Source organism: Oncorhynchus clarkii, chromosome 9 (assembly GCF_045791955.1).
Source record: "Oncorhynchus clarkii lewisi isolate Uvic-CL-2024 chromosome 9, UVic_Ocla_1.0, whole genome shotgun sequence".
Lineage (NCBI taxonomy): Eukaryota > Metazoa > Chordata > Actinopteri > Salmoniformes > Salmonidae > Oncorhynchus > Oncorhynchus clarkii.
The window spans coordinates 45,086,531-45,107,538 of record NC_092155.1 but is presented as its reverse complement, the minus strand read 5'-3'; the positions used below and the strand labels follow the sequence as shown (position 1 = coordinate 45,107,538).

At 39.4% G+C, this 21,008-nt stretch overlaps 1 protein-coding gene across 2 annotated transcripts in view; it reads left to right on the top strand.

Annotated features, from left to right (window-relative positions):
* The first annotated feature begins 14,032 nt into the window (after window positions 1-14,032).
* LOC139416395 (paired box 7b) overlaps window positions 14,033-21,008 on the top strand; it is a 65,716-nt gene continuing 58,740 nt past the window's right edge. The window contains exons 1-4 of one of the 2 annotated variants that reach the window (XM_071164970.1): window positions 14,033-14,567; window positions 15,727-15,962; window positions 16,537-16,681; window positions 16,963-17,091. In XM_071164970.1, the coding sequence (XP_071021071.1) occupies window positions 14,480-14,567; window positions 15,727-15,962; window positions 16,537-16,681; window positions 16,963-17,091 (598 nt within the window). In that variant the 5' untranslated portion in view covers window positions 14,033-14,479. The remainder of the gene's footprint in view (window positions 14,568-15,726; window positions 15,963-16,536; window positions 16,682-16,962; window positions 17,092-21,008) is intronic. The other variant, XM_071164971.1, reaches the window with a different exon arrangement.

The window sequence follows — 21,008 nt, the reverse complement described above, 5'->3', positions numbered from 1 at the left end:
TGCCCTGAAGTTAAAAAAAAAAACTTTTATAGAGTACTACACTATGAGTCATAATTCCTACAGTTGAAGTCGGAAGTTTACATACACCTTGGACAAATACATTTAAACTCAGTTTTTCATAATTCCTGACATTTAATCCAGGTAAAAATTCCCTGTTTTAGGTCAATTAGGATCACCACTTTATTTTAAGAATGTGAAATGTCAGAATAATAGTAGAGAGAATGATTAATTTCAGCTGTTATTTCTTTCATCACATTCCCAGTGGGTCAGAAGTTTACATACACTCAATTAGTATTTGGTAGCATTGCCTTTAAATTGTTTAACTTGGGTCAAACGTTTCGGGGAGCCTTCCACAAGCTTTCCACAAAAAGATGTGGGAATTTTGGCCCATTCCTCCTGACAGAGCTGGTGTAACTGAGTCAGGTTTGTAGGCCTCCTTGCTCGCACATGCTTTTTCAGTTCTGCCCACAAATGTTCTATAGGATTGAGGTCAGGGCTTTGTGATGGCCACTCCAATACCTTGACTTTGTTGTCCTTAAGCCATTTTGCCACACATTGGAAGTATGCTTGGGGTCATTGTCCATTTGGAAGATCCATTTGCAACCAAGCTTTAACTTCCTGACTGATGTCTTGAGATGTTGCTTCAATATATCCACATAATATTCCTACCTCATGATGCCATCTATTTTGTGAAGTGCACCAGTCCCTCCTGCAGCAAAGCACCCCCACAACATGATGCTGCCACCCCCATGCTTCACGATTGGGATGGTGTTCTTCGGCTTGCAAGCATCCCCCTTTTTCCTCCAATCCTAACGATGGTCATTATGGCCAAACAGTTACATTTTTGTTTCATCAGACCAGAGAACATTTCTCCAAAAGGTACAATATTTGTCCCTACATGTCCCTTTTTCTACTGTTATTGACTTGTTTATTGTTTATTGTTTACTCCATGTGTAACTCTGTGTTGTTGTCTGTTCACACTGCTATGCTTTATCTTGGCCAGGCCGCAGTTGCAAATGAGAACTTGTTCTCAACTAGCCTGCCTGGTTAAATAAAGGTGAAATAAAAAATTTAAAGAAATATGTGTCCCTATGTGCAGTTGCAAACCATAGTCTAGCTTTTTTTATGGCAGTTATAGAGCAGTGGCTTCTTCCTTGTTGAGCAGCCTTTCAGGTTATGTCGATATAGAACTCGTTTTACTGTGGATAAAGATACTTTTGTACCTGTTTCCTCCAGCATCTTCACAAGATCCTTTGCTATTGTTCTGGGATTGATTTGCACTTTTCGCACCAAAGTACGTTCATCTCTAGGAGACAGAATGCTTCCTGAGCAGTTTGACGTATGCGTGGTCCCATAGTGTTTATACTTGAGTACTATTGTTTGTACAGATGAAAGTGGTACCTTCTGGATGAACCAGACTTGTGGAGGTCTTCAAAAATTTTCTGAGGTCTTGGCTGATTTCTTTTGATTTTCCAATGATGTCAAGCAAAGAGGCACTGAGTTTGAAGGCAGGCCTTGAAATACATCCACAGGTACTCAAATTATGTTCATTAGCCTATCAGAAGCTTCTAAAGCCATGACATCATTTTATGGTATTTTCCAAGCTGTTTAAAGGCACAGCCAACTTAGTTTATGTAAACTTATGACCCACTAGAATTGTGATACAGTGAATTATGAGTGAAATAATCTGTCTCTTAACAATTGTTGGAAAAATTACTTGTGTCATGCACAAAGTAGATGTCCTAACCGACTTGCCAAAACTATAGTTTATTAACAAGAAATTTGTGGAGTGGTTGAGAAATGAGTTTTAATGACGCCAACCTAATTGTATGTAAACCTCTGACTTCAACTGTAGCTGCATTTAGCATGGCTTCCTTATTTTCAGTATGTTTATAATTCTGCTAGAGTTGACTTGGTATTGTATATTAAACCCACCTTACACATTAAGTTGTTTCTCAATTTGTAACTTTCTCAATTTGCAAAATACGTTGTTTTACATATTGTGTTATTCGTGCTGGTCTAATTCCTAAAATGGAAACGCAGAAGAATCTGTTCACTCTAGGATAGTAGTAATAGTTAATATGGTGCTCTTGAGTGTCCCAGGTTTGTGCCATTGATCAATAAATCATTTAATCTTTGCTTCATCAGATGTTAATATGTTATTAAGTATGAAAAGCATATGTATTCCTTTTCCACTATTTTGATTTCTTGCATTCAAGTGTTTATGTGATTGATGGGTGACTAGGGGCTTTCTTGTCAAATAATGTGCTTATTAATTCATGCTTTGAATCTGCAACATAATATGTCAACAAGTTAGTTCTGAATTGCTTTAATACAGTAGTGCATTCTGACACCATGAATTGAAATATATTTCACCTTGTTGATATAGTTGTCATAAATTACAAGGGATTAAATATGGACCTCCCACCACCTGAAGGAGAAGAGGATCTGATAAAATAAGGGCATGTTGCTAATATCATCTAGGTAGGTAGCTAGCTAGCTTCTTTGCAAAAAATGAGCCTAGTATTCATGGCACATTGTAAATATTTGACTGCTACTAGGATAGTATTCTGTACAAGACACAATACCAAATGCATAAATATGCCAACAATTATTTGTTAAATAAAATATTGAACAGTAAATTAAAACGTTCAATATATCTTTAGTTTTGGATCAAGGTTGCTAGTAGCTAGCTAACAGCAAAGGTGTCAGAGATTATGACGTGCAGGAACTTGCAGGGATTTGTAGTCTTGCATGAGGTCTATTGGATGCTAATTAGAATTTTCCAATCTAAGAGTAAATAGAGCCAAATATATTGATAAATGTCACCTTGTACGAGAGAGATATGAAAATGAGATATGAAAAATATTGAAACCATTTATGTGTTTTACCGCTAGGTTTTATGGGAAATACTGTGGTGCACTACTTGGCATTCTTGTTGCTTGCTAGCTACTCTGTTTACAATTTGACAAGAACATGGTTAACTACCTTTTTATTTGTTTACAAACAAATTAGTTAGTGTGCTAGCAAGCTAAACAGCTACCTAGCTTGTTGACCATTGTGGCTAGCGAAAAAAGCCCTTGTTTTGAAAGTTTGATTCACCTTATCCTTTAAGGCATTAAAAGTGTACTTACATTATGATTTAGAACATTCAAAGCAACTGGGAAACTTCCATGGAAGGCATTGTTGTCACCTTAGCTTGCTACATAACAACTTCTGAGAGGAAGCAGGAACACCAACATCAATCAGCAATGACAACTAGTGTAGCCATATCTGCAATGACAACTGTCTGAACACATACAAATCCAATTTGGTCACTTGTAACTTGCTGTTTGAACAGTTAGTCTTCCAAAACGGATAAAAACATTTTTAAAAACTGAACATTGTAGCCTGCAGATTCAGGCCCTGGTCATTAAGGTTACAGAGGTGTCACAGTGGTTCCATTAGGAACCAAAGTCCAACCGGTGGAAAGGATTGAAAAGTCGACAAAACCTCTAACCTTTTCCTTTTCATACATTGATTATATGAGAGCCAGGGCGCTCTGTCTGTCTTTTACAGATACCCAGATGTACTTTTACTCTAATGATCTTAGTATGACATCTTGAAGAAAACCATTCACTGTGGAATGTTTGATGGAGACCAACATACTCAATGGTAAATCATTAAGGTAATGCAATAGGAGAGCAGATTGCATGTAGTATGGAGAACGAGTTTGTGACAGACACACACACACACACATACACACATACACACAAAAACAGTGTGTGTGTGTTCTACATAGTGGTTCTACATCACTTACATTCCTGGAGCCCATTGGTGATGATATATGGTGAAAGGGTGTAACGGCAGAACCCAGTGATTTAACACCGTTTAACAAGTCCAGATGGAGGGCCCCTGCTCGGCCCCCCATTGGCCCCCATGCTAAATATGTCATGTGGCTTCCAACTCTTGTTCCAATGACGTGGGGGTAGATTTTCGGGGCACCTGCTCTCTCCACACTCTTGGCTGTTCCTTCCATCTTCCATCTTTGTTTCTCAGAGCACTTACATCCTCTCTTTCAGTGAGTCTTTCAACTCCACTGTCTATCTTTTGAGGTCTCAAGCCACATGTATTAACAGAACACAGTATAGCAAACAAAAAAAAATATATATACAGTAGTTAATTCACTGGCAAAACGTTTTGTATAACTTGTTGTTTATTATAATTCATATACCAACACTAACTGTTAATAACAGGTATCATATTGTATTTAGTAGGCCACATCAAACTGTACTGTGAAAGTAATAAGTGTGTAGCACAGATGTACAGTAAAAGGTTTCTGCAGTCCAGGGATCTACCCAACTAACAACAAATGTTCCCTTAAGTCTCATTAGGTCAATAACTCACGTTTTCGTAGGAATGTTCCTGTGATGTGCAAGGATTGTTTCCAAGGGACCATTCCCTTAACGTCAAATAGAAATAACCAGAACGTGGTTATTTGTTCTCTGAATTTAAGATATGAACGTTCTAGACACGTTTCATGGGGACATTGCAAGAACATTCATGTGTCCAGTTTTTTGAAGGTTAGGACAATATTCCATCAATGTCCCACCAAACATACACAGAACATGGTTTCCATGTTCTCAGAACAGACACATTAACGTCCTAGACATGTTTCATGGGAACGTTGCAAGAACGTTCATGTGTCCAGTTTTCTGTGGGTTAGGAGAATATTCCATCACCATCAAATTCTTATTCAAAATGTTCTCATGTGTTCTTTGAAATCATGACCTCTTGGTTCACGGTACTCCGATTTTCCTGCTATCCCACCATGTGTGTCGGGTATCGGTTAATCAGACTATTCTCATCATTTATTTGATTTACTTATATCAACAATTTAAGGGCTTTCTGTATAGTTGTCTAATGTTGGTGGGGCATGTTAACCTGTTTTAATGATACTCCTTAAACACTATGATCAATAAAATAGTTTTTGTTGAGTGTACTTTTAACAGAGCTGATATTTACTTCAAATTGCATTCTCCCTATTGCTTACACCTATCAAGTTGTTTCATCTACATACAGTAAGTGCCTTGGGAGGAGGGGTTAGCGTTTCTTCTGGACAGTGTCTAACTATACTGGCCCAATAAGCACATGCCCTAGAGCAGGGGTGTCAAACTCATTTTGCCCCGGGGGCCGCATTCGGTCTTCAATAAGGTACGGAGGGCCAAATTGAAGACTGGTTGTTTCCACGCCGTGAAAATGTGAGAAGAAAATAGTCCTCTATCCGTTGTTTTTTGAATTTTTTATGCTTCCTGATTGTCTAGCTATCATTTTGGTGATTATTAGAGAATTTTGGCCCATTCCTCCTGACAGAGCTGAGTCAGGTTTGTAGGCCTCCTTGCTCGCACAAGCTACTTCAATTCTGCACACAAATTTTCTATAGGATTGAGGTCAGGGCTTTGTGATGACCACTCCAATATCTTGACTTTGTTGTCCTTAAGCCATTTTGCCACAACTTTGGAAGTATGCTTGGGGTCATTGTCCATTTGGAAGACCCATTTGTGACCAAGCTTTAACTTCCTGACTGATATCTTGAGGTGTTGCTTCAATATATCCACATAATGTTCCTACCTCATGATGCCATCTATTTTGTGAAGTGCACCAGTCCTTCCTGCAGCAAATGATGCTGCCACCCCCGTGCTTCGCGGTTGGGATGATGTTCTTCGGCTTGCAAGCCTCCCCCTTTTTCCTCCAAACCTAACGATGGTCATTATGGCCAAACATTTCTATTTTCGTTTCATCAGACCAGAGGACATTTCTCCAAAAAGTATGATCTTTGTTCTCATGTGCAGTTGCAAACCGTAGTAGCTTCTTCCTTGCTGAACGGCCATTCAGGTTACGTCGATATAGGACTTGTTTTACTGTGGATAAAGATACTTTTGTACCTGTTTCCTCCAGCATCTTCACAAGATCCTTTGCTGTTGTTCTGGGATTGATTTGCTCTTTTCGCACCAAAGTACGTTCATCTCTAGGAGACAGAACGCGTCTGCTTCCTGAGCGGTGTGACGGCTGCGTGGTCCCATAGTGTTTATACTTGAGTACTATTGTTTGTACAGATGAACGTGGTGACTTCAGGCGTTTGGAAATTGCTCCCAAGGATGAACCAGACTTGTCGAGGTCTACAATTTTTTTCTGAGGTCTTGGCTGATTTATTTTGATTTTCCAATGATGTCAAGCAAAGAGGCACTGAGTTTGAAGGTAGGCCTTGAAATACATCCACAGGTACTCAAATGATGTCAATTAGCCTATCAGAAGCTTCTAAAGCCATGACATAACTTTCTGGAATTTTCCAAGCTGTTTAAAGGCACAGTCAACTTAGTGTATGTAAACTTACGAACCACTGGAATTGTGATACAGTGAATTATAAGTGAAATAATCTGTCTGTTAACAATTGTTGGAAAAATTGCTGTGTCATGCACAAAGTAGATGTCCTAACCGACTTGCCAAAACTATAGTTTGTTAACAAGAAATTTGTGGAGTGGTTGACAAACGAGTTTTAATGACTCCAATCTAAGTGTATGTAAACTTCCGACTTCAACTGTGTATTGAGTCAACCCCCCACCTACCTAAAAACAAACCAATAATCATATTTATATGAAGAAAATCATACCACCCGAGGGGCCGGATTGGATCCCCTTATAGGTGGCCTGGGTTTGAGACACACAAAGAGAGTCATCCTACTCTCACATTCTTGACAATGTACAGTGCATTCGGAAAGTATTCAGACCCCTTGACTTATTCAAATATTGTTACGTTTCCCCCTCATCAATCTATACACAATACCTCATAATGACAAAACAAAAGCAGATTTTTAGACATTTTTGCAAATGTATTAAAAATAGAAACTGAAATATCATATTTACATAACTATTCAGACCCTTTACTCAGTACTTTGTTGAAGCACCTTTGGCAGTGATTACAGCCTCAAGTCTTCTTGGGTATGACGCTACAATCTTGGCACACTGGTATTTGAGGAGTTTCTCCCAATCTTCTCTGCAGACCCTCTCAAGCTCTGTGAGGTTGGATGGGGATTGTTGCTGCACAGCTTTTTTCGATCAGGTTCAAGTATTTGGCATTCAGGCCAAACAATTCAATGTTTGTTTCATCAGACCAGAGAATCTTGTTTCTCATGGTCTGAGAGTCCTTTAGGGGTCTTTTAGCAAACTCCAAGCGGGCTGTCATGTGACTTTTACAGAGGGACTTCCTCTGCCTGTCACCTCTAATATAAAGGCCTGATTGGTGGAGTGCTGCAGAGATGGTTGTGCTTCTGGAAGGTTCTCCCATCTCCACAGAGGAACTCTGGAGCTCTGTCAGAGTGACCATCGAATTCTTGGACACCTCCCTGACCAAGGGCCTTCTCCCCCGATTGCTCAGTTTGGCCGGGCTGCCAGCTCTAGGAAGAGTCTTGGTGGTTCAAAACCTCTTCCATTTAAGAATGATGGAGGCCACTGTGTTCTTGAAAAACTTCAATATTGTAGACATTTTTTTTATTTTATTTACCACAGGTCGATTACAATCAAGTTGTAGAAACATCTCAAGGAATCAATAGAAACAGGATGAACCTGAGTTCAATGTCGAATCTCATAGCAAAGGGTCTGAATACTTACGTAAAGGAGGTATTTCTGTTTTATATTTTTAATACATTTGCAAAAATGTCTAAAAACCTGTTTTAGCTTTGTCATTAATTTAATCAATTTTAGAATATGTGTAACGGTTTTCTTGTGTCGAAGGAGAGGCGGACCAAAACGCAGCGTGGTGATTATTCATGGTTCTTTAATAAAGGAACTATACATGAATAGACTAACAGAACAAGAAATGTGCAAAACCAAAACAGCCCTATCTGGTGCAAACACAGAGACAGGAACAATCACCCACAAACCCCAACACCAAACAGGCTACCTAAATATGGTTCCCGATCAGAGACAATGACTAACACCTGCCTCTGATTGAGAACCATATCAGGCCAAACACAGAAACAGACAAACTAGACACACAACATAGAATGCCCACTCAGATCACACCCTGACCAAACAAAACATAGAAACATACAAAGCAAACTATGGTCAGGGTGTGACAGTAATAATAATCAAATAATCAACAATCAATAAGATGGAGCTTGAAGAATTTTGAAAAGAATAATGTGCAAATGTTGCACAATCCAGGTGTGGAAAGCTCTTAAAGACTTACCCAGAGAGACACACACCTGTTATCACTGCCAAAGTTGCTTTGGCAGTGATAAGTATTGACTTAAGTTTGAACACTTATGTAAATGAGGTATTTCTGTATTTCATTCACAATACATTTGCAAATTTTTCTAAAAACATGTTTTCACTTTGTCATTATGGGGTATTGTTTGTAGATGGGTGAGAAAAAAAATGCAATCAATTTTGAATTCAGACTGTAACACAACAAAATGCGGAATAAGTCAAGGGGTATGAATACTTTCTGAAGCAAGTAATGTGACCTTTTTGGGCCCCAACCGCTGTCCCAATAAGGATTGCCTCTAAGACATGTGCTTATTGCGTCAGTATAGTTAGGCCCTGTCCTGTCCAGAAGAAACCCTACTCCCTTATCCTTAGACACTTGTGCAGATCTGAAACAAATTGATTGGTGTAAGGATGTAAACAATAGGATGAAGTCACTTTGAAGTTAATCTCAACTCACGAAAAACTAACATGCCCCACCAACACTAGACAACTATACTGAAAGCCCTTAAATTGCTGAAATAAGTAAATCAAATCAATGATGAGAATAGTGTCAGGCCCTGATCTGTTTCACCTGTCTTTGTGATTGTCTTCAACCTCCTCCAGGTGTTGCCCATCTTCCCCATTATCCCCTGGGTATTTATACCTGTGTTCTCTGTCTGTCTGTTGCCAGTTCGTCTTGTTTGTCAAGCTTACCAGTGTTTGTCCTGTCAGCGCCTGTCTTTTCCCAGCCTCTCTTTTTCTCGCCCTCCTGATGTTTGACCCTTGTCTATCCTGACCCTGAACCCGCCCTGACCACTCTGCCTGCGCCTGACCACTCTGCCTGCCCCTGACAGTGACCATGTCTGCCGTCCTGTACCTTTGCCCCTATCTGGATTTCCATCCTCTGCCTGACCAGACCCTGAGCCTGCCTGCCGTCCTGCACATTTGCCTCTGTTGCTGTAATAAACATTGTTACTTCGACACAGTCTGCAGCTGGGACTTACCTTATTCTGATAAATAGTCAGATTAACCTCTACATGACACGAACATGGTGGTGTAGCAGAAATATTGGTGCACTATGATCCAAGAGGTTGTGAGTTTACTTCCAAGGTGAGGACTGTTGAATTATAATTACTGTATAAATAAACATGTCAAAATATGTATGTTTAATACACTGTATGTTCAATGCAATGTGTGAGTATCCCTAACCTTGCCAACAGACAAAGAGCTATGAATGGATCAGTGATTTGCCAATCAGGGTCATGACTGACTTAGCAACAGTAACAAGATGTGATTTGTAATGAAACTATTTTTGGGTTCCATCAGGCGATGTCCTAACAACCGATACACAGAAATGTTCTTTCAGTGTTCCCATGAAACGTCTATAGAACATTAATATCTTATGTTCTGAGAACAGGGGAACCATGTTCTGTGTATGTTTGGTGGGATGTTGATGGAATATTCTCCTAACCCACAGAAAACTGGATACTTTAATGACCTTGCAACGTCCCATGTAACGTGTCTACACGCTTAGAAAAAAAGGATCCAAATGGGTTCTTCGCCTGTTCTCATAGGATAGCCTTTTGGTTCCAGGTAGAACCCTTTTTGGTTCCAGGAACCCTTTTGGAACCCTTTTGGGTTCCATGTAGAACCCTCTGTGGAAAGGCAGGGTTAGGGGTACTGAAAGGGTTCTACCTGAAACCAAAGACAGTTCTGCAAAGGGTTCTCTTAGAATTATGGTGACATCCAAAGAACCCTTTTAAGTTCTAGATAGCACAAGTGTAGCAGATCATTAATATTGTATATTCTGAGAACATGGTATCCACATTCTGTGTATGTTCTGTTTGACATTAAGGGAATGTTCTCCTAACTCTAATGCAAAAATGTTCCTCTGAAGGTTTTTGTTAACATAGAAAGATCGTTCCCATAAGGGAAAACTGGATACTCAAACATTAGGGGAACATTATGGGTAGCATTATAAAAATGTTATCTCTCTCTTAAATTCTAAGCTTGGAATCTATAGGAATACAGCCACCACTTCCTTTTACATGATATTCTACACTCACTCTTTCAGAGCCCTGATCAAACAATTCTCTGCAGGAAGCGCTAACACATTCAAATAATATTGTGCAGATGTGAGCATGACACACTGGGTTGACATCCAGTCTAACCCTAACACGCTTTGGGGGTAGGTGTACAAAGAGAGAGAGAGAGCGATATAGACTTATTTACAGTTTCAAACATTATGTAGTATTGCTTGGTTTAATTTAAATTAATTCCGTTTGCTGTACCTCCATATTTTGGAACATAGTCTCCCTCTAGTGGTTGTCACATGACATGGCGCTTAAACACATACAAGTAACTGACATCAATTATTTAGATACCAAGAGTGCACGTCAGTTTTTCAACCCGTTCGTAATTACTTGAATTGGATTACTTGCAAAAAGGCCCACCAATTAAGAATGTCCATGTGTTATTATTAACAACTCTCAGTGTTTCAAATAGTATATGGATAATAGTATATGGATAAATAGTATATGGATAAAATTCTATGCATCGGTGAAGATAGTATATGTCCAGGATGATCCTATTCAAAGTGTGATGGACAACAGGTGTGCTGGTGCCATAAAACCCCGTGACAGGCATAGGCTACTTCCGCGCCAAACACTGCATGTCAAGCGGCGCGCAGTTACCTCTGCTCCCTCAACCCTGCCACGCGAAATCATGAGGAAGGATCAACAAGTTTGGTATGCTAGACCTAAGAAGACGATTTCGACTAGGCCTAATTATCAAGGTATAGGCTATGATAAAGCAAGGTATAGGCTATGATAAAAACATAACAAACAGGCCTAACTTGTATGGCTCACTGGGCGAACCCCCATTTCAGCCCCCCCCCCCCCAACAAAAAAACAGAACCATTCTGCACTAACTGTAATTTTTATTCAGACATTTAGAACAACACAAATAAATAATCATAACTCTTAAAACTGTATAAATATAAAAATATATACAAAAATAAATATAAAAAAGAAGTAACAAAAACAAATAGAAACAAATGTGTGTTGATTTGGCACTTGAGCATCAACTCAATAACCATCACACAAAACTGTCAACCAAGAGTCAAGACTAAACCAATTCACCTTGGTGGTGTGCAGACTGGTTTTATGTTTTTCTTAAGGATTTTGCACAACCAGACAAAAATGCAACAATATGTCTGTGAAACTATGTATTCACAGTATTATTAATGAATTGTGGTTTATTTGGTAGCATTTTGTAGTGTGACTAATTTGTCTAATTGCATTAGTACTGTACAAAGTTAGAGGTGCGCTATTTGATAGACTCCGGCAAGATGCCGCCCTGGGCGGCTGCCCATTTCGCCTGTATGTAAATCCGCCACTGCCTACTACCCACTTCAGGACTGCTCAATCAGGTAACTGCCAAAATAAAGGAAACTCTTGAGTAAATGAGGGATACAAAGTATAAATCCATTCAAAGTAGATGCTTCCACACAGGTATAAAACTGCCCTGTGGCCCAGGATTTTGGCTACCATGGCAAGGTATCTCAGTGAAAGAGTGGTCTCAAAAGAGCATAAGGGGTTTAAAGGGTGTGTGTGTGACCAGATCTTAACCCAGCTGAACACTTATGGGAGATTCTGGAGCTGTGCCTGAAAGTGTTTTCTACCATCATCGACAAAACACCACATTATGGAATTTCTTGTGGAAGAATGGTGTCGAATCCTTCCACTACATTTCCAGACACTTGTAGAATCTATGCCAAGGCTCATTAAAGCTGTTCTGGCGGCTGGTATTGGCCCAACGTCCTATTAAGACACTTTATGTTGGTGTTTCCTTTATTTTGTCAGTTACCTATATTTTCTTGTATGTTCATTATTGCATAAGCCTGTCAACTAGGTCTATTTATGAGTAGACTATTTATTGATTGAGGTCAAACTTACAGAATAGGGCAGGCTATAGGCGTATAGACTATGCTTGTGTCCTAAGCATTAAAGTACAAATAGGCTAAATGTAGCCTGTCCTATCTCCAACTCAACGCCAGTATACTCATTCACTGAGTATACAGAACATTAAGAACACCTGCTCTGTCCATGACGTAGACTGACCAGGTGAGTACAGGTGAAAGTTATGATCCTTTATTGATGTCACTTTTTAAATCCACTTCAATCCGCGTAGATGGAGGGGAGGAGACAGGTTCAATAAGGATCTTTAAGCCTTGAGACAACTGAGACATTTTACATTTTAACATTTTATTTCAACTTTATTTAACCAGGTAGGCAAGTTGAGAACAAGTTCTCATTTACAACTGCGACCTGGCCACGATAAAGCAAAGCAGTTCGACACATATAACAACACAGAGTTACACATGGAGTAAAACAAACATACAGTCAATAATACAGAATACAGAAAAATAAGTATATATACAATGGAGTTTCATATGAAATATAGGCTTTTAGTTGCATATGGCTTAAAGACGCGGGCTATGTGTACAGTCATCTCGAATCGCATGATAATATTGACAGGAAACGCGTTTTGTTCTATACAACTAGAATACATGACTGACTCATTCATTACAGAAGGTTTCTAGTTTGCCTTGAACACACCAAGTCGAAGATGTCCCCTTTTGGATTGGGCATGCGTGCCATTCAGAGGGTTAATGGGCAAGACAAAAAAATGTAAGTGCCTTTGAATGGGGTATGGTAGTAGGTACCAGACGGTTTGTGTCAAGAACTGCAACGCTGCTTGGTTTTTCACACTCAACAGTTTCCCGTGTGTATCAAGAATGTTCCACCACCCAACTGTGGCAAGCATTGGAGTCAACATGGGCCAGCATCCCAGGGAACGCTTTCGACACCTTGTTGAGTCCTTACCCTGACGAATTGATGCTGTTCAGAGGGGGGAAGGGGAGGGGGGCAACTCTATAACAGGAAAGTGTTCCTAATGTTTGGTATACCCAGTGTATATGTCAATAGTCCCTAGATTTTTTAGTAGAACAACAACTCGGAACGGAGACCTTTTAAAATTATTATTAACAGCAACATGTGTATTCCAATTACGCAAATAAAACATATACGGTTTAGTATTTGATAACCTAAAAGGAAGTTTACTTTGCCGCTTGTATCTCTAACCAAATTAGTTTATTATGAGGTATTGTTATTCGTGGTAAGAATATGTTCCCTGTCACATCCGAATGGCACCAAAGACCGTAGAATCTATTGCATAATTGCCATTTAAAAGCATCATTGATGTTATTGGTCCAAACTTGTTCATCAAACAAATGCAATTAATGTAGGTCTATTATAACAATGTATTACTTTCCAAAAGGGGACATCTTCGACTTGGTGTGTCCAGAGCAAACTGGAAACCTTCTGTAATGAATGAGTCAGTCATGTATTCTAGTTGTTTAGAACAAATCGCGTTTCCTGTCAATATTATCATGCGATTAGATTAGAGATGACTGTACACATAGCCTGCGTCTTTAAGCCATATGCAACTAAAAGCCTATATTTCATATGCGTAAATGAAACAACAAACTACATACTTAAATCCTGAATTGAGTTTACATCTACGTCCAAAACACACTGTTTTTATCTTTCACTGAAGAAGAATCTCCAGGGCCCAGTGGCAGTTTCATCTAAAAGGTTGGGATGGTTTTGATGCGGCATGCAATGAATGGGAAGGCGCAAAATGTGTTTTACGTCGCATGCCGTTTTTTGTGATTGGTGGAGAAAACTTGGCTGTACTCCGCTTCCCCTCATGAATAAAAGAAAGCTCAGACCAAGAGCCTATCCGCGCGCGCGACAACCCCCTACGCCGTGCGCCAAAGTTATCACTTAAACACCCAACCTCCATGCAGACTTTGTCATCAAAAACTACCAGAGCTTTTAGGAAAACGCTGCAAAGAATTAAGCAACCTTTGCGCACTTGAGAGTTAAGGGACACCCTCCTCCCTCTCTCTGTACACACACAGTGTACCTTTTTCTCAGCAGTCCTGTTTCGCTCATGCTGCCCACCGTGCTACATCAGAAGTAAGTGTGTTTTACGGTTTTGGGGTCTTTCGTTTTCAGAGATTCGTCCGTTTGGATGAGTATAGGCCTATTTGTCTTTTTTCATTTTTTTTTTGTTGAGTGGACGGCACTTGTTTTTTTCATCGTCAAAACAATTACCACAAACAAGTCTCGACTTAGTTTAGCCGATGAAATATTGGCCTTGTTTTTCCTGCTACTTTTAGCTGTAGAATGCAGTCGTCTTTGCCAGGAACAGTACCGCGAATGATGCGACCAGCGCCTGGACAAAACTATCCGCGCACTGGCTTCCCTTTGGAAGGTAGGTGATGCATGCAATTTACAAACATCCATCATTGTCGACATTACTGTATCATTCCAAGCAACATTTATTACTAATTTAAAGCACGTTGTTTATCAACAAAATGTGCATTTGATTTGGGCCTTTATCCTCAATCACATTTGAAACGGCAAAATGTTGGCTATGGTTATACAAATTGAAAGGACAAGTTAGTCTATTCATTATTTTATACACGTTTGCCCCCTCTGTAGACTACAATAGGTTTTACGAAAGTCAAACTTATATTAGGATTTCACAATGTCAGGGCACTCGATTATGTGACTGTTTATGTAAATAGACAAACGTGTGAATAAAATGTACAGGCACAATTTATTTGCATTGATTAATCGTCCGTGGGAGCGTCTCCCAGACAAGGTTTGTGCTCAAGTAGCTCCAATAAAATCTCCGAGAACACGAAGCTTGCAAGTTATCTTAGATCCGGGATTTGTTGAAGTGTCCTGGTGCTGGAAATAAAAGTAAAATACACATCAAAACGACGAATCAAAGGATTACATCAATATTTGTACGGCATGGCGGTGAATAATGAATCCGGACAAAGCCACACACTTCACAGCCTCTTCAATGACGGATGGAACACTCAAGTGTCATCTGGCTAATGACAAATTCTGCCTTCAAATCAAATATTTTTCCCCAAAATAACTTGTCGATTCTGTTCTAAAATATCTATTTTTTGTAATTTTCAATTTCAGTAAGCTACGGATTCATTCACTTCAAGTTTTATTGGAAATGTGTCCAATTAGTTTGAATGTAGTAACAGTGGGTTTAGGCCTTTATGTTGATGTTTTTATGGCCACATTTAATTTCTGAATAGGACAGCCTATAGGCTACATTCATTTATTTGTATATATAGACTACACAAATATAGGCCTAGCCTACATTGTGCAATAGACTTCCACTAGGTCGTATAGCCTAATAACAATTGCATTAGGCCTATCAAAAAATATTCGAACGCTACAAAAATATGCTAAATATTCAAACATGTAGCCTATAGGCTTAAAGATCAAGCAGTCATCATTTGCACTGTAAAACAATATGCATTCCGAATAAGGTGTTAATGCCAATGTTGCATTTGGTGTGTACACGAAATGTTTTCACAGTAGGCCTTCTTTCTTCTGCACAGTGTCAACTCCCCTGGGTCAAGGTCGGGTAAACCAACTCGGTGGAGTGTTCATCAACGGAAGACCACTGCCAAATCATATCCGACACAAGATAGTGGAGATGGCCCACCACGGTATCCGTCCCTGCGTGATCTCTCGACAGCTACGAGTTTCCCATGGTTGCGTGTCCAAAATTCTTTGTCGGTATCAAGAAACAGGATCAATCCGACCCGGGGCAATAGGAGGAAGCAAACCCAGAGTGAGTTTGAGAAAGTTCTACCTCACAAAACAACAACAACCATTATTATTACACGCTAATATCCTACAAATATAAATACATTTAATAATAGTATTATTAATAATACTATTAATATTAGCCTATTCTTATAATTATTCGTATACTTATTATTCTTATTATCATGACTGTTTACCGTTATGGACCACCAAATATTCAAACAGGAACTGGACATCCAAGGTATTTATTGTGGATATTGTATTCCATTCCATGTTTGTTGCTTACCTATTTATTAACCTGCCATCGAAGTGGACAAGAACTAGCAATTTCGTAGCCTATATTTCCGGTGCCTTGAGTCTTTGAAGTTTACTAATATATATTTTAAAAAACGGAATTAGTCCATTCAGATTTTATTTTTCAGTACATTCAACCTGTACTGAAGTTATTTTTCTCGTGCTCTTTCTCCTCTCCTTTCCTCTTTTTGTATTTTTCTTGTTTATTATTCTATTTTCTGCATTGTTTCTGCTTCTCATTTTCTTTCTCGCTCTCTTTCTTTCTCTCTGTTCTACTATCGTTCTGCGTAAATTAAACCCAAAAGCAGGTAGCAACGCCCGATGTGGAGAAACGGATTGAGGAGTACAAGCGCGAGAATCCCGGCATGTTCAGCTGGGAGATCCGAGACAAGCTGCTGAAGGACGGGGTGTGTGACAGAAGCACAGTTCCTTCAGGTGAGGCCTCATCTGGTAAGCAACCCTTTTTACTACACAAGTGATGTTTGCTCATATATATTTTGTTATACTAGTTCTCCATAATAGTGGTCGATATGAAACCATCACAAACATTATGTTGATGACGTATTTAGAACTACAAGCATAGTTTTATGTCGGCCAAAAACAGGCCTATAGTGTCACCTGAACTTAATTGCATTAGGTTATTATTTCGATTTGTTTACATTTGTTTTAGCCTGTGTGTAATGACTATGCAATTACCCTAGGCCTACCTTGTTTTGTTTTTATTCTTGTAGTGAGTTCCATTAGTCGTGTTCTGAGAGCTCGATTTGGGAAGAAAGATGATGAAGAAGATTGTGATAAAAAAGATGAAGACGGAGAGAAGAAAACCAAACACAGCATCGATGGCATTCTTGGCGATAAAGGTAGGCTAATTCAATTGGATTACATTCGCGTTTTAAAACAAGCTCTTACAGGCCTATGCACAACATTCTGTGCGCTCAATATGTTGCAATCTTTTTGTTCAGCTTTGTTTGTTTTGTTCACGGAATGCACTTCCTTAATTTAAAACGGACCTAATTGCTCTTTTGCACACATTTGTGATTTTTTTTTCGTGATGTTAAGCTGTTTGCCAATACAAGCGTAACTAGACCTGCTTAATTATTTATATGAGCCTTGACGGAGGGTATTTGTGACTGCATTCATTTGCACAACAGACTCCTTTGGTGCTGGTAAATGGTCCCTTGAAACGACAACTGACAGATGACCGATGTAACAATCAATATCAATTACGACCAGCAGGTTGCAGCGATTTTTGATCCTGGACATTAGCCTATTTAGATAGCGCGTGTATACTGCTTCATAGCTGGGTATTATCATAGTCATATAAGACTAACTAATATGCAAGCTAAAATAAACCGGAAGCTAGTCATTTGCTAAAACGATAAACGTGCCGCAATTGTAGCCTAATTCGTTTTTTTTATTAGGCCTAGGTCTATTTGAAAATGGCTTATTATTATTTGTTACACTTTTTTAGTTGTCATTTTTTGGGTCAGTTTTAAACATATATTTTATTCTGTGGAATATTTAGGCTACAAAGAAACGGGGTTGTCTTTTGTCCTGGCGCTTTTTTGATGGGACCTCGGTATTATCTAGTCAAAATACATTAGATCCTGTGTCTGAAAAAAAGACAGGGATTTCCAAATGAAATGATCAACCATTTTGTAGCCTATCTGTTGTTTAAACGGTCGCACAAAAAGCCTTTCTCTAAAGCGACAGCCTCTCTAAACTTGAAGATGAACTTCAGTTCTCAAGACTTCCACTCCATTGAAGGCAGGGATTCTGAGGTACAAAGGCAAACCCCTCAAAAGCAGGGTAGTGAAAGGAGGAGTGGGACGTTTTTTTCACACTTAAAAACCCGCAAAGAAAGGAGGAGAAAACTTTGGACAAAAGGCCAAGAGGAGAACGAAAGGCGAATGAATTATTCAATCCACCCTGCTGGTATATAGTTTTGTAATATTATAAAATCGTCTGTTGGAATAGATTAAGCAGTGGAGGGTGCAAAATGCGTTTCGATTGTTGTTTGGAAATGCATATGCTTTTTAGAATCGAGCTATTTTCTGTTCTAACTGAACCTTTACTGATGTTTTCTCAATGAAGGGGGTGGGGTAAATGGGTATGTAAGTGAATGTAGACTAGCCTATAACATACTCTTAATCTATTTCACAAACCGTTTCATTGATAGATGTTTATAGTTTGTTGTCTATGGGCTCGTGTCATGAAATGGCCTGTGTTGTTGGTTTATCTCGAGCATGAAGTTGCCTGCACCTTGTTAGTAGATCTGTACATAACTGACCTTTGGGACATGACACCAGTTCATTATGGACTACTGTTTATTTTACGTGTCGCTGTATGATCACGTCGTATTGTAGACAGAACGCCTCTCCATGATAGCTCGACAGCCGTGTTGAAACGGGTTCCACTGCCAACAATTGACCCGCCAACAATTGAGCCGATTCAGGGGCCAGCGGGGGCTGTAGCGCTTTTGATTAAACCACAATTATTCGTTAGAAATCTAACCTGATTGGCTTCAAACCACGTTGTCATCGGCCTATTTGTCAGTAGCCTAGCCCATGCATACACCGTGTGAAAGTAACTAAGATTGGGCTATATAGGCTATGGATATATGGCCTATAATGTACATTAACCCATAGGCCCCACTGTAGATCCTGCGTTCTTTTGGACATGAAATGGTCTCGCAAACCCTCTGTAAATGTTTTGCCCACGTTTGGCTTTTGATGGTGACATTTTAAAACCAGGCTACCAACTGTCCCATTTTTTTTTATTCTTAAAAAGACTCATCTCTGCGCTTGTTTCATTCTATCATCCGGCTGGCATTTAATAATGTTAAGACTTATTACAGCTCGTAATGAAACCGGTGTCTGTTGAATAGGCGTCTGTGTTGGAGAGGGGTGTAATAGCTCGCAGGCATGGTAAGAAATGTATTTATCCCCTATCAGCCCTCACTCTTGGAGTTTCAAGCACAAACGTTATGTTGAAGGGTTTTAGAGCAGATTAAATTGAGCCTTTTATTTCTTTTCACTTTCATCTCTAAACGGCCCACTCTGCAGCTAGCCGCAGGCACAAATTCATGAGATTTTAGGTTTCTTTTATAGGCTATAGTTGTCGAGATTGTATTCATATATTTATTTTGTTTTATTTCATTTTTATTTTGGGATTGCATTGGAGCATATGACTCTTAACATGCCAAACTCGAATCTGGTGATGGAAATGTCAATTTGAAGTGAATTGTACAGTTTATATTGCAAGCAAATTGCTAGATGCATAGGCTTATTAGAATACAGCGGGGGTGGTTTCACCAAACAAGGGGGCATCGTGTTTGAAGTCTGAGCTTTCAAAAATAACCGCTGCTGTCCATTCTGATTTTAAGTTGACTGCGAATGCTTTGGCTTTTGGGGAAGAGAATACTGCAGCTATGCTCGGTAAAATAGTAGGCCAAATGTTTTCCATCCATGCTGATATTGACAGATTTCATTAGAACGTATTTAACCACTGCGTGAGTGACATGTTTGCCAAGTTTAGAAGGGGACTGCTGATAGTGGCACACGTTGCCCCTTCCAAAGAGCTTATGTTGAGATGTAAAGACTTATGATATGATGTTTTGTTACACTAGAGTGGACTAATTATAAGGTAATAGTCTCAATATATGTTTACAAATAGATAGTAGGTCATTATGATCGAGATCAAGGATTTATTACGTGATCATATCAATGTTTAAAAGATTGCATTCAACCGTTATCAGGATATCTGCATTGATCATCCCATTGGCATAGCTATAGCCTATGGTCGATGAGTGACCTAATTTCAAATGTTGCATTGGTGATGAGAAAATGCACACCTAAATGGTGGCTGAAAGGAGAGTATCGGTCAATTCATAAAGAACAATTGGTTTTGATTAAACCAACACGCACCATCTTCAGCCCTCATGCGTGATAGAAGGGACAAATGGACACTTGAACAAACGGTCGGATTACCTGAGGTTCTCAATCTAATCAAACAGGGGCCAGGCGGGATTTGTGACTGTTGTGAGTGGGATCAGAGGAAATGATAGAGGCCACAAGGAGATAGCGAGATGTCACTCATCCCCAGGCCCCAGACACGGCCGTTCTCTGTATTCAATTTCAAACGACGTTAAATACACGTCTTAAAAGGAGACATATAACCTAGAAAACGCGTTTGGAAATGATAGATAGGCTATACCGAGAACTCAAATAGCGACCGAAAGTACCCATAAAACCATGATATAAATGGTCTACATATTTAAATGGTTATAGAAATAAGAGGAGCTATTGAGCCACATTGAGGAGTCATGCAATACTGAATAAAAACAAAAGGCTGCCATATTACATATTCCGGAGCATGATCTGGCATGCGTGCTGCTTTTTCTCCGCGACAGTTGTAGAAAATCGAAAATTATATTTAGGAGTCCGAAATAGCCTAAGCTTCATTGAAAGAAAAAGGATGCCTGGATGTGTCGAAAGACCACTTCAAACAAATCCATCTAGAATGGTGAGAGAGATTTAGTGAAAGTATGGGGAAGTGATTTAGCTATTAATAAAAAAAAATGTCCTAAGGCATCGAGAGTGACTCCATCTGCACTTTCTCGCAGCTATTTGGCTGGGTTGAAATTGAGGGAGACCCAAATGTTGGGTAGAGATAACACAATCATCACAGGCTTGGTCCTGTGCTGAGCATCAATGTATTCAACTCGGATTAACCTCCCTTTTCCCCCTCGCTGCCTCTCCAAATTTCATTGGAATTT